Raw genomic sequence first — 12,863 nt, forward strand, 5'->3', positions numbered from 1 at the left:
GGCTGTGAGCGCGATGCTTTTCTCACAGTTTGATTGTTTTATGATTTTTGAGGTGCCGATTTGATTTAAATTGCAATTTTTCGATATTCCTGATTTTTAGATTTTCAGTTCTTTTTTTTTCTAGATTTTCAGTTCATTTTTTAGATTTTCAGTTCATTTTTTAAGATTTTCAGTTCTTTTTTCTTCTTCTAGATTTTCAGTTCATTTTTCTAGATTTTCAGTTCATTTTTTAGATTTTCAGTTCATTTTTTAGATTTTCAGTTCATTTTTTTTTAGATTTTCAGTTCATTTTTTTTAGATTTTCAGTTCATTTTTTTTTAGATTTTCAGTTCATTTTTTTTAGATTTTCAGTTCATTTTTTTAGATTTTCAGTTAATTTTTTTTTATTTTCAGGTCATTTTTTTTAGATTTTCAGTTCATTTTTTTTAGATTTTCAGTTCATTTTTTTCAGATTTTCAGCTCATTTTTTTTAGATTTTCAGTTCACTTTTTTAACACCCGACCAAGTGAAAAAATTGAAGGTTTCTACACACTTTATCTGGAGCCATATTCCCCCCAAAAATGAGCATCACAAGTGAGTCCGTTTTTAGGATTGATTCATGGGGGTCTGTTATGTCAACTTTTTTCCAAACCTGCTTATAAACAAAGACTAAAATGAAGGACTTTAATTTAAAAAAAAAAAAGGTTTTTATTGTAACAAAAAATTCTGATTTAAAGTAATCAAACAGTTAGGTTAGGGTTGAGGTAAAGTTAAAAAAAAAAAGTCACACTGAAAAAAACTAAAATCTTACCAAGTGTTTTTGTTTTCTCTTCAGTAGAGAATGTCTTTTTCCACTTGATATGAGCCACATTCACCTGAAAAGTCAAGAAAAAAGTCTTATTTTAAATTATTTAAAGACAAAAATGAGGTCCGAATCACTGTAACAAGTTAAAGAAATCTGCCAATGGAACAAGAGAGAAGTTATCTGTATTAAGACGTTACTCTTGTTTTTTTTTGGCAGAATTTACTTTATTTATAATCAGCAATTCAGACCTCATTTTTATCCTTAAATAACTTAAAACAAGACATATTTCTGGACTGACCCGTTGAATGTGGCTCATATCGGGTATAATGAGGCATTTTTGCTTAAAATGAGACAAAAACACTTGATAAGATTTCAGTTTTTTTGGAGTGCATGATACTACATTTTTTTCACCCACCCCTACTGTTTAGTTTGTTAAAAAAAGAACAAGATATAAACCTGATGTATATGAGACAATGCATCACTTCAATTCTGTCTCCATTTCAATTTTTGAACAAAGAAGCTCAAACAAAACGATAAAGGACCCACTCAGCACGGATGTAGAGCTTTAATTAGCAAAAGTTTTGAGCATCTGGAGCCAGAGCTTTGTCTGTGGAAACGCAAAGAACGAGTGCTCAGTCAGACACCGGCCTGGAACTAGCGCTAGCACCACTTCGGTTGAAAAGGAGTAAGTATCAGAAACAAATAGATGATGTAGCAGAGAAATGACTTTGTCCCAAAATAATGACGAGGAGTAAAGGAATGTAAATGTATGTGAGCGCCTCCCCTCTCCCTCTGTTACCTGTTTCACATTTATTTTCAAACTGCTAACTCACAATCAGACCATGAAATTGGATATAAAAATAACTTTTTCGGTGCGTTTATGGATCCACCAGTGTCCCTCCTTCATGGCTCTGTGAGCTTTCCACTTTCCAGGGTTAATTTTTGAGTTTAGGAGGAATTAGTGCAGAAAAAGGGAGCAGTTGTTCTTTAATTTCAAAGTACTAATTAAACATCATATCCAAATAATGAGGGGAAAGTGCTGCAAATCCCCAGACGCCTCCAGATTAATTAAGGTGAAGTTGTGCAGATTCATGCTCCACTTTTCTCCCTCTCTCTGCTTCTGTGTGTGTGTGTGTAGTGTGTGTCTACATGTGTGTGTGTGTGTGTGAGTGAATTTCTCTCTGAAGATAACTGAGCACACCGCCTACAGACCGACACGAATCGAATCCAGCGAATGGAAAAGTGGAGAAAACGTGGGATTGAGAGGCAGCGGAGTGGAGCCGAGTCTGACACATTCACACACGGGGGCTATTAAAAAACAGGTAGGAGTGATGTCTCGTTCATCACAAGCCAAAAACACACGCAAATAGAGATGTTTCGGCTTTTTTTTGCTTTATATCTGCAGAAATGGAACAAAAGATTAAACAAACTAAACGCTAAGTGATGACCCGGCCTTCCTTCAGATGCTCGTTTTCCTCTTAATCTCCATCATGTCGAACACAGGACCAGTTATGCAGATTAAGTCTTTATTTAAAGCATTAATGAGCAAATTTTTCTATGTCAACAAGCTTCACATAACACATGACTGCTGCTCCGCTCTGAACTCAAGCAGCCGACATCCTTTCACCTCATTTGTGTGTAAATTTATGCAGCATGATGTTTCCATGTGTAATGAGCTCGTTGGGGGAGCAGAGAGGACGGCGGGCGGGCCAAGAGGCAGCTGTCAGGTTGGGAGGCCGGGGGATACAGGTAACATCACCTGATGGAGGCGGAGATAGAAACCCTTGACCTCTGAGCTGTAACTGAGAGCTTGAAACTGATTAAAAATTTGCTTTGTGACACGAGTACAGGCCCTTTAAAATTAACTCCATTCAAAGTGAACTCAAAGATTAAGACAAGGGCCTTTGATCAAACCAGAAAACATCACAAATCACCTCTGTGATGTCACCCATTTGTTTACAATAGAGAGTTTTGAAGCCCTGAACTCAACAAATTGGATGAGGTTAAAGAGACTGTGAGGATCTGTTTTACTTGGACTACAGTGACACCTTCTGGCCCGGAGTCTCACGCACACTGTCGTGAAGACGTGACCTTTAATAAAGTGCCTGTTTGTTTTGGAAATGAATGAAGATCAGATCTTCTTTTTAACTCTACTCTTCTTTGTTCAAGACAACTTTTCACCAGATACAACGCCACAAGGTAAGGTATTTATTAACAGTTAGAAAGAGCTACAGTTTAAACCATGACAACATGCTAACTTTGTAGATTTGTACCGTAGCTTTGTAGCTGTCTTTATTTAGCGCTTCTCACAGCCCAGTGCGCTGAGTCATGACAGAAACTTTACCTCATGTTTCAGCCTTTAGCTCGTGTTTTATCCTTTAGCTTGTGTTTTAGCCTGTAATATAGTCTTTAGCTTGTGTTTTAGCCCCCGTGTTAGCCTATAGCTTGTGTTTTAGCCTGTATTTTAGTCTTTAGCTTGTGTTTTAGCCCCCGTGTTAGCCTGTAGCTTGTGTTTTAGCCTATATTTTAGTCTTAAGCTTGTGTTTTAGCCCTCGTGTTAGCCTTTAGCTTGTGTTTTTGCCTGTACTTTAGTCTTTAGCTTATGTTTTAGCCTTTAGCTTGTGTTTAGCCTATATTTTAGTCTTTAGCTTGTGTTTTAGCCCCCGTGTTTGCCTATAGCTTGTGTTATAGCCTGTATTTTAGTCTTTAGCCTATATTTTAGCCTTTAGCTTGTGTTTTAGCATGTATTTTAGTCTTTAGCTTGTGTTTAGCCCCTGTGTTAGCCTTTAGCTTGTGCTCTATCTCTCTCCTGTTTCTCTTCCTCCTGATCTTCTGTCCTTTTTCTGTCTGACAGTTAGACTCCCGTGTCCACCATCACAACAAAAACAATCACAGAAATTGTTTTCAGCAGAGAAAAACACAGATCTCTCTAGGTATAGGTACCGAATTAGGTACTTTTATAGGTACTGATCGAATTCTATCAAAAGTACCGGGTACTGTTTCATGTAAAATCAAAAGGTACCATGTTTAGATACCTAAATGCATCCTGGTGACTGTGAGGGAGTGGAAGAGTAGGAGATTTTTCATGCTGGACATGAACACAGCATTGCAAAGTTATAAAGTAAAGAATAAATATGTGAAATTGAAAAAAATATATACAGTTTATTATTAAACAAGTTGAGACTTTTTTACCACATAAACACAAAAAAGTAGGAAAAATTGAGTACCAGTACCGATTATCAGGTACCATATTGTTTTAAATGTGAAAGGTACCAATCCCTACTCCTTTCTACTAAACTTCGTCAACCGGCGTGGTGTTGTCATAGAGACATAGATGTGTCATAAATCAATCCAATCGGGAAGCTGAAAAGTATAATACAGGAATAACCTACGTTGCCGCCGATAATCTCATTTTAAAGTGTGGATTATGATCAGGCGTATATCTAGAAGGGAGACTTTTTCAAAGTGGCTCCCCCTGGTGACAAGATCAGATGCTCAGTGGCTCTCTTGTAATAAGAGTTAAGACCTCTGCTCTAATTTTAAGCATTGAATGGCTTTCATCATTGTCTTACTGCCCTCTACTGGCTTTGTGATGTGCTGCAATTCCTTTTATTTCTTTTTTTAAGCTAACATTAGCCACCCTGCTCTTCAGGCCACATGCAGTTCCTGGGACTGTTTAACTGCTCCTGGACTGAGAGTGGGATTAACAGAATTTTAAGTTACCAGAGCAGATTGAAGTCATTCGTGAGTTTACACTGAAATAATCCTGGAACAAAGTCTATTAATAGGAGGAACAGATGACGCAACGTAAGAAAGACAGGTTAATGAATTCAAAATCTGAACACAGCCTCCTTTCACCGCCTCCTCCTCCACAGTCATCCTGTGACAAACACGGTTCAGTGTTGGTGAATTTATTCTATTAATGTATCATGAGAATTTATGAATTTTGATTGGGATAAATCTGGAACACGTCAAACAGCTTTCTGTCGAAGGAGATCAAAGATTTCTCTTGGAAGTTTGGAGAAAAGGAAGATAAAACACGCGTCCTTTTCATTTAACGGAAACAAAACCATAAATCCGAGCTCTCGCAGTCCAGTTTCAGCTGCAGACTCCAGGTTTCTTTCTCCCCTCTGCAAAGCTTTTTGATTTATTGATATCGCTGCGAGGATGTGGCGTGCATTCCAACAAACAGTACAAAAGACGCTTTGTAAATAAAACACACTCTTTATGACGTTTTCGAGGCCAAAATACGACTGAATTAACGCATGAGTCGTAAAAAAAACAGGTTAAATAAAAGTCTGACTGGGAAGAAAATCCAGAGTGAAATCACACCGAGAGAGGTCCAAAGAGTGAGTGAGTGTGTGTCTGCGGGTTACCAAGTCAGCCAACCGTAAAACGGCCTTCATATAGAATCACACGCTGCGCTAAACACACACACACACACACACACACACACACACTCACACACACACTGGCTGCTAGCTGGTAGCTGCAGGAAATGTCTCCTGGCAGCTCTGAGACTCACACTCATCCTGCACAGAGGACTCACAAAGTTCAGTGTCACTTATTAGCATCACACACACACTCACACACACACACACACACACACACAGTCATGCTGATCTAACATAGAAACAAATTTAGAGAGGAAGTAATGTGAAATATTTGAGTTTTTTTGAGGTTTTCCCGTCCACACACACGACGGCGAGCAGGAAACTCATTCAGAAACACGAGCGACGACGCAGCCGGACACCAAAGAGAATCCTTTATCACGCGCTTGCAGCTGGTGGTGCTCACACACACTTTAATCAGAGTAAACAGTTTAGATGTTGGAGGTTTTTCTGCGCGGGGAGACAGATGGAGAAATGAGCCGTGAACCGGAGTTCAACCACTAAAATGAGAATTTTTCAACCTCATCTCGACTCCCGAGAGTTAATTCAGCAGAAAATACTCAAAGCAGTGGATGAATTTGGACTTTTAGATTCTACTTTGACTCTTCAGTCAGATTAAATGAGTGTGTCATCCATGTAAACATTTCCGTCAGGGCAAATTTTAAATGGAGTCCAACAATTTCCAATTTAAGTGAAAAACACTGGACAGGATGATACTAGATTTGATTTGCATGTGATTTCATGATGCATGTCACGTAAAAAAGTTGTTTTCTTTGCAAACAGCAGAAATCGATCAGCTGATGTTGGAGTGTGTGGGTTTCAAAGGCCGACGACCACAAACATGTCAGAGGACAAGACGAGACATGAAGAGGAGTTAACCACAACTCCCACAGAAAGGAGCATCTGATCTGAGAGCTCGGCCTGCAGCGGGGGGAGGTTAAAGGCTCGCTGGGAAACTCAGATCTCTGTGCGTCTGGTTTTCTGGAGACGTTAAACATGAGAAACGAAGATAAGTAAAATCTGGATGGGGCTGGTTTCGACAGAGAGGCAACAAAGGCTCAGAGGGATTCAGAGCAACGCTGTGAAAAAAGTGTGAACTGTAAGAGAAGACGTGTTAATTGCTGGAATACAAACTTGTCTAAAGGTTTTAGACTCAGAGAAAGAGGAGATAACACCTTCCACCTCCTGTGTCATCGTTTCTAAGCTCTCTGAAATCCTTTGATGGTATAAAGTGAGAAAAAGCACCAAAATATATAAAAGCAGAGAAAGAGAAGCGACCAAACTCTGACTGAAATCTATTAAACACCTGAACCCAGGGTTTGGTTATCACTCAGGAGAGTCAGAAAGCTTCGAGAGTAAAGTCGAAACGTACGGCCCATTGAGTGATCAGGGACAGATGGCAGACACACACTTGTGAGGTAAATGAGAAGTGTGATATGAATTGTCATTGATTGTAGAGACCTGGAAAACCCTAATAAAAGAATAGTTATAAAAAAAAAATAAAAAATCAAAACAAAACCAAAGAGACACTGGGTAAGACCATCAGATAAAATCTCAAACAGGAAAGGCTCGGTGTCCAGTACAACAAAAACAAAACAACGTTCATTGATCATGACAGTTATGGTATCAGGATCCTTATTGGTATCTTTAAATGTGATGGAATTGGGATCTGAAGAGACCAAAAGTCTGCAACCTGCAGCTCTAGGGCCTCATGTGGCTCTTTGACTCCTTTGTAGTGGCTCCTTGTAGCTTAAAAAAAAATGTTGAAATAAAGAATTTATGTTTTGGAAAGGATTATTCAAAATGTAATACACTTCAACTTTTATTTATTTATTTATTTATTTTCATTTTTTATTTTGCAAATTTCAATCAAATTTTGCATTGCTTTTACATTTAAAAAAAAAATCTTTTTTTCTATTTTTTTCAGAATTTTTGCAAATGTTTTACTTTTTCAATTTTTTGACATTTTTTCAACTTCAGAAAAAAAAATCAATTTTTTTTTAGGTTTTGAAAATTCCAATTTTTTTTAATTTATACATTTTTTTCGCATTATTTAAATTCTTTCTTTTTTTACTTTGGCAATTTTTTGAAATTTTCTTTAAAAAAAGTTGTAATTTTTTGCAACTTTTGGAAATTTTGTAATTTTTGAAACTTCATACATTTTGCAAATTTATGAAATGTATGAACATAATTTTATTTTTTAAAAATTCTGCAAATCAATTTAAAAAAAGAGACTGTAGAAGAATGTACAAACACACAAAAAAATATATTATCATATATATATATAATATATATATTATTATTATATTATTATTATATCATAATATATAGAAAATTATTCACTGGAATTTTACTTTGTGTAGAATTTTATTCATGTTTTGTCTTATTGTGATGATAAAGTAGAATTTGTGGCTTCCGAATGACTTTAATCCAGGTGAGCTGAGGCAAAATGTCTCTTTGGAGAGTAAAGGTTGCAGATCCCTGGTATAGACATTGATACCAGTATCTGTAATGGTCCATATCTTTAATATTATCTGTTTGTACCAGTATTGATCTCAGATGCACATCATTATCAAGCCCTGTTTCCACCAAGTGGTCCGGTTTGGATCAGTAAAGCCTGATCATGTTTGGGTTTCTACAGCCAACAGTGCCCCCTTTTGGTGGGTGGCGTGTAAACCATATGCCAGAGGCAGCATCAGCTACGTAATAATGTGGCGCCATCGCAGCCCGACACAGTTTACCCCACTAATAAATCCAACAAAGAATAAAAACGCGGCACAGTAAACAAAGAGCAATGATGGAAGATTTGTTTTGTTTTTGTTACAAAGCGCCATCAAGCTTTGTGCCGCCAGGAGGAATACAGCAGCCACTGTGGCACAGGAAGTGATGATTCTTTCCACCAATCAACGGACTGCAGTGTTTCTAGCTCCACCTTCTGGGGTCGGATTGGTACATCCCGTCTCCAATCCAGGTTAATCAATCCATAAAGGTGGCTACCAAAGCAAACTTGGGATACAACAGTGGATGAATGTGTTAATCCTAAATCAAACACAGGAAACATCATAAGGAAACACCTGGTATTAAAGATAGGAAAGTGGATCTGTTCGAGGCCTGTGACAAATACAGCTTCACAATCTTGTATCTAACGCTTCAGATAAAGTGATAAAAGTGAATCTTCCCGCCCTGTCTGCTCCAGTCAAATGCTACAAAACGAATGACAACAGGCCTGTAAACAGAGCGATAACTTCTGAGGGACTGGACTGTGTCTGAAGACGTCAGATTAGACTCTTAAATATCCTAAACTCTGCTGTTTTATCTCCTGGATGTCGACATTATCTCACCCTGACTGCAACAAACCAAGTCCAACTTGTTATTCAAAGTTAGCGAAGATGTTTTCTTAATTTCAGGAAAGTTAAAACTACAAACTGAGTAAAATCCTGATCTGGGTCACAGTGAGATAATTACTTTTGGGTGTTAATTAAAAATTAGGCTTGCTTTAAAATTGAACTGAATCAGACTGAGCCTACAGCCTCAAGCCTTTTTTCTCTAATGAAGACAAACTTTAAAAGAAAATCAAGAACATTATGTTTTATTTTTGACACTGTGAGCTGTCACTGGATACTGATTCAGCAGACTTTGATGCTTTTATTCAGAATATAAAAGTTTTTGCTGCTCCTCTGTCGCTCCTTCTGAGGTTTTCCATCCACAAAAAAAAGTTTGGGGAAGATGTTCCTTCTGTCTTGAGGGTTTGGCAATTACAGATTTATGATTTAGGGTTGCATAAAAAACCTGAAGTGACCTGGATCTTGGTGTTCTGTTCTGTGGTACCCCAGTTTTAATGTTTACGGTCAAATTTGGATAAATGACTCACTCTGAAACTGTTTTTTGTCAACTAAAAAGTGAGCCATGTCCTGTCCACTGTGCAGAGTTGAGTTAAAAGACCCTTAAGTTTGTAAAAAACAAGTGACCAGCAGGTGGAGATGGCGAGAGTCAATGCTACAATGGCAGGGTAGTGTCAGACAGATGGCTACGCATCTGCATAGAAACTGCACATTTCTGAAGACAATGGAAGTCTTCATACTAGAAGACAGTTTCAAGCTTTTTCCCATTGGGACCCCCCAAAAAACAGATTTATATTCCAGATTTTATAGTAATTATCAAGTTAAAGGCTAAACTTTAAACAGTATTTCAATAAATATCGTCTCTAACCTCGAGACGGCAGAGTGGACATCTGTTTAGTTCTTTTCCTGTTTGTTTACTTTGTGATGTAAAGGATCAAAATACAAATTTTAGTGCAAGCAAAGTCATAAACATTGCAACAAAGTGTTTTTCTAGGCTGAAACTAGGGGTTAATTTTTGTTTAATGTGTTAGCCAGGAACCAAAAAAGTGTTAGCAAGTTAGGAAAGGCGTTCATCCTCATTAAGATCCCAAAGTTGCTAGACCTTTCGTGATTTGTGCACATTTATGAAACTTGTTTACAAAGTTATTTTTCTTTCATATTTAATTTCTACTTAACTGTTTGATTCTTTTGTCTTGTATTTGTTGTTTTGGAAAAGCAAACTGCATGATGCTTTTCTTTTGCACTGTCAACTAAAGTAACAAAACAATTATCTTATCTTATCTGACTTAAAAACCATTGAACAAATGAGACTTCCAAAATAATCAGCCATATTTGGAATTTTCTTCAGTCGATCAATTTGTTTAAAGTAGTAGGAAAATATTCATTTATTTTCCGACCCAGCTTATCCTGTTCAGGGTTGCAAGTAGCTGTCAATGGGCAAGAGGCAAGGTACATCCTAGACTAGCCGCCAGTCACAGTGCTGACACATAGACAGACAGAAGGCTGCTGTGAGGCTGCAGCACTAACCGTTGCGCCACTGTGCAGGCCATAGACTGTATAAAACATGAACGTAGTCTCGCTGACGTCACCCGTCTGTTTCCGAAACAGAAAATGAAGCAGATCGGCTTTAGCGGCCATATTGGTAGTGGCAAGGGCTTCGCCTACAACCATAGGGTGCCTGTTGGTCATGTGACCCTCAGCTGTGTCTCTTATTGGGGGAGCTTGCGATCTTAACATCCTCTGAACGCCCGAGTTAGAAAAAAATTCACCCTCCTTACTGTGGGAGCCGGTAGTAAAATTAGCCCAGCCTCAAGCGAACACTCGAGAAACAGCAGATTTTAGTACTTCCGCATTGTCTCATATTCTCAGACTGGATGTTGCCGCTTAGTGCAGCCCTGTAAAGTAACATCTCAAATGACTTTTGATCTCAGGATCTAAATATAACATTATGAAGATTCATATCCCTGTAGTGACATTTGTAGTATCTTTCCTATGTGATCAAAACAACTGAATTTTTTAGGGATAAAGGAATAAACTACTATTTTCTCGGTTAGGCACTAAAGAGTCATTGAATTCAAAAACTGCTTCTAGTCAAAAAAAATGTGCAACAAACCATCATATATCTGCCAACAATGCTGCACCGCAAACATCATCGATTACTTTTAGTCAGTCAAACAAGCAGAGCCGAACTGAATCTGCAGGGTTTTCAAGTTAGCCACGCCCCCAAATTTTTCAAACCACACCCCCAAATTTTCAACAATCCAACAGACACACAGAACATAAAACAGCAACTCAACACAGACAAGTTTAATGGATTCTAGAAAGATAAGACATTTAAGTAAAGACACACCCTTACATTTTAGGCCACGCCCCTTTTTGCTGATACAACACTTTAAAAAGCTGAGTCCAGAATTAGCAAAACATTTGGGTCAGCCTGTCAGCTTTGTTGTCTCCGGAGTGCCTTCTTATGTCTCCACATGAGTCATGTTCCTCCGACTTCAGGTGTGCACAACATTCCTCACCTTCATCACCTGCCCCCCCACCCCACAGAGACCCCCCCCCCTTCAGTTTGAGACCCCTTTAATCTACAGCAACAAACAAAGCAGCCTGTGTTTCTCCACATCGCCGACATTCTTTGCTACAGTCAACACTTCCTGCTTTGTGATTACCCAGAGACCACCTGGCCCTTCGTCACCTGGATACCTGCGTGTGTGTGTCTGTGTGTGTGTGTTTGCTGTAACTGAGCAGCTCTTCACTAACGACCTTCATCAATAATACAAGACCTACACACACACACGCACACACACAGACATGCTTCTTCATAATCTGTTGATAAGCTCCTCTCTCTCTTTCACTCTCTGCATTTATCTCTACCTCGCTCGCCCTTTCTGTAGACAATAAAGAAACACACACACACACACACACACCCTCTCTCCAGTGATGCTCTATGGGACTCACTCACTCAGTAGGTGTGTGTTGTACTTGCTGGTGTAGTAGTAAACGTCTTCGTAGCCTTCCTGGTAATCGTCATCCGCCCGGTACCTCCTCCCTCGCCTCCTCCTGCTCAGGAGGCGCAGCAGGGCCATGAACCGCTCCATCACCTCCACCGGCACCACCTGCACCACCAGAACCAGGTCCAAACCGGGCCCTGCCGAGCCGAGCCGGGCCGGGCTAAGCTAGAGCGCTCACAGAAAGCTAATGACGGCAAGAGAGAGCCGGAGAGAGGCACAGGGGGATCAGGTTTCCTCCCCGCTCGCCGCTTCTGCACACACACACACTCACACACCTCTGGATGCCACACTCACACACACACACTCTCACACACTCACATGCTCTTTGTATTCGCTGCTCTCTCTGCAGCCTCCCTCTCCTCCTCTGCTCCCGTCTCCTTTCGACTGTTGGTGCATCTCACCGGGCTCAGCCAATCAGAGGGCTCGCAGCGCACGCACACACACCACACACACACACACACACACACACACACACACACACACACACACACACACTCACACAAGCTTGCTGCTCTCGCCCTCTAACACACCACTTCTCCATCTCAGCACTCCATTGTATGTGTGTGTGTGTGTGTGTGTGTGTGTGTGAGTGTGTTGAAGAGTCAGCAGAGCATCGTCTCCTTCCCTAGCTCCTCATATCCTTTGTTTCCCTCTTTCCTTTTTCCTTCCTTATTTCCTTCCTTCCTCGATCAATCTTTGCCATGTTTCCTTCCCCTGCCTTCCTCTACCTCTCCTCCTCCTCCTCCTCTTCACACACACCTCATTCCAGCAAGGGGGAGGGGAGGCAGTGTGTGTGTGTGTGTGTGTGTGAATTCCAGAGAGTGGTCTGTAATTGAACACCATGAAGGGTGAAGGATGCAAGGAGAGGAGAGGAGGGGAGGATGAAAGGGAAGAACAGAAAACTAGGCTAAAAGAGGGAGGGATTTTAGGAAAAGAGAGAAGGAAGCAAAGGAGATAAGGAGGATGCAGGAAAGACTATAGGGAACCAGGGGACAGGGGAGAAGGAAAGGAAACAAGGAGATGAGGTAAGGAAAGAGAATTAAGGAGAATAAAAAGGGATACAAGAAAACCAAGAGGGAGTAAAATGAAAGAGGAGATTATAGGAAGGAGAGAAAGGAAAGACTAAAAATTAGGTCATAAGGAAAGGAGAGGAAACAAGGAGAAATGAGGAGGAGACAAGGAGCCAATGAGGATAAAAAGAAGGAGATAAGTTAAGGAGAAAGGAGTTAGGAGGAAAAGAAAGGAAGCAAAGAGACAAAGTGAGGAGATGAGCTAAGGAAAGATGGATGCAAGCAAAGGGGAGAAAAATAGGACAAGGAAGGAGGATGCTAGGAAA

General features: G+C 39.7%; 1 protein-coding gene across 9 annotated transcripts in view; it reads right to left on the reverse strand.

Moving 5' to 3' along the window:
• The window catches only part of grip1 (glutamate receptor interacting protein 1), an 85,073-nt gene that overhangs the window by 44,534 nt on the left and 27,676 nt on the right, over positions 1-12,863 (reverse strand). For 7 of the 9 annotated variants that reach the window (XM_074698022.1, XM_074698018.1, XM_074698012.1 and 4 more), the window contains exon 1: positions 11,479-11,886. The exons of 1 other annotated variant lie outside the window; for it this stretch is intronic. In XM_074698022.1, the coding sequence (XP_074554123.1) occupies positions 11,479-11,614 (136 nt within the window). In that variant the 5' untranslated portion in view covers positions 11,615-11,886. Of the gene's footprint in view, positions 1-11,474; positions 11,887-12,863 lie in introns of those variants that run through there. One more of the 9 variants, XM_074698020.1, reaches the window with a different exon arrangement.

This window comes from Halichoeres trimaculatus, unplaced genomic scaffold (genome assembly GCF_033239565.1).
Source record: "Halichoeres trimaculatus isolate MK-OKI-2021-1 unplaced genomic scaffold, fHalTri1.1 fHalTri1_scaffold_21, whole genome shotgun sequence".
NCBI lineage: Eukaryota > Metazoa > Chordata > Actinopteri > Labriformes > Labridae > Halichoeres > Halichoeres trimaculatus.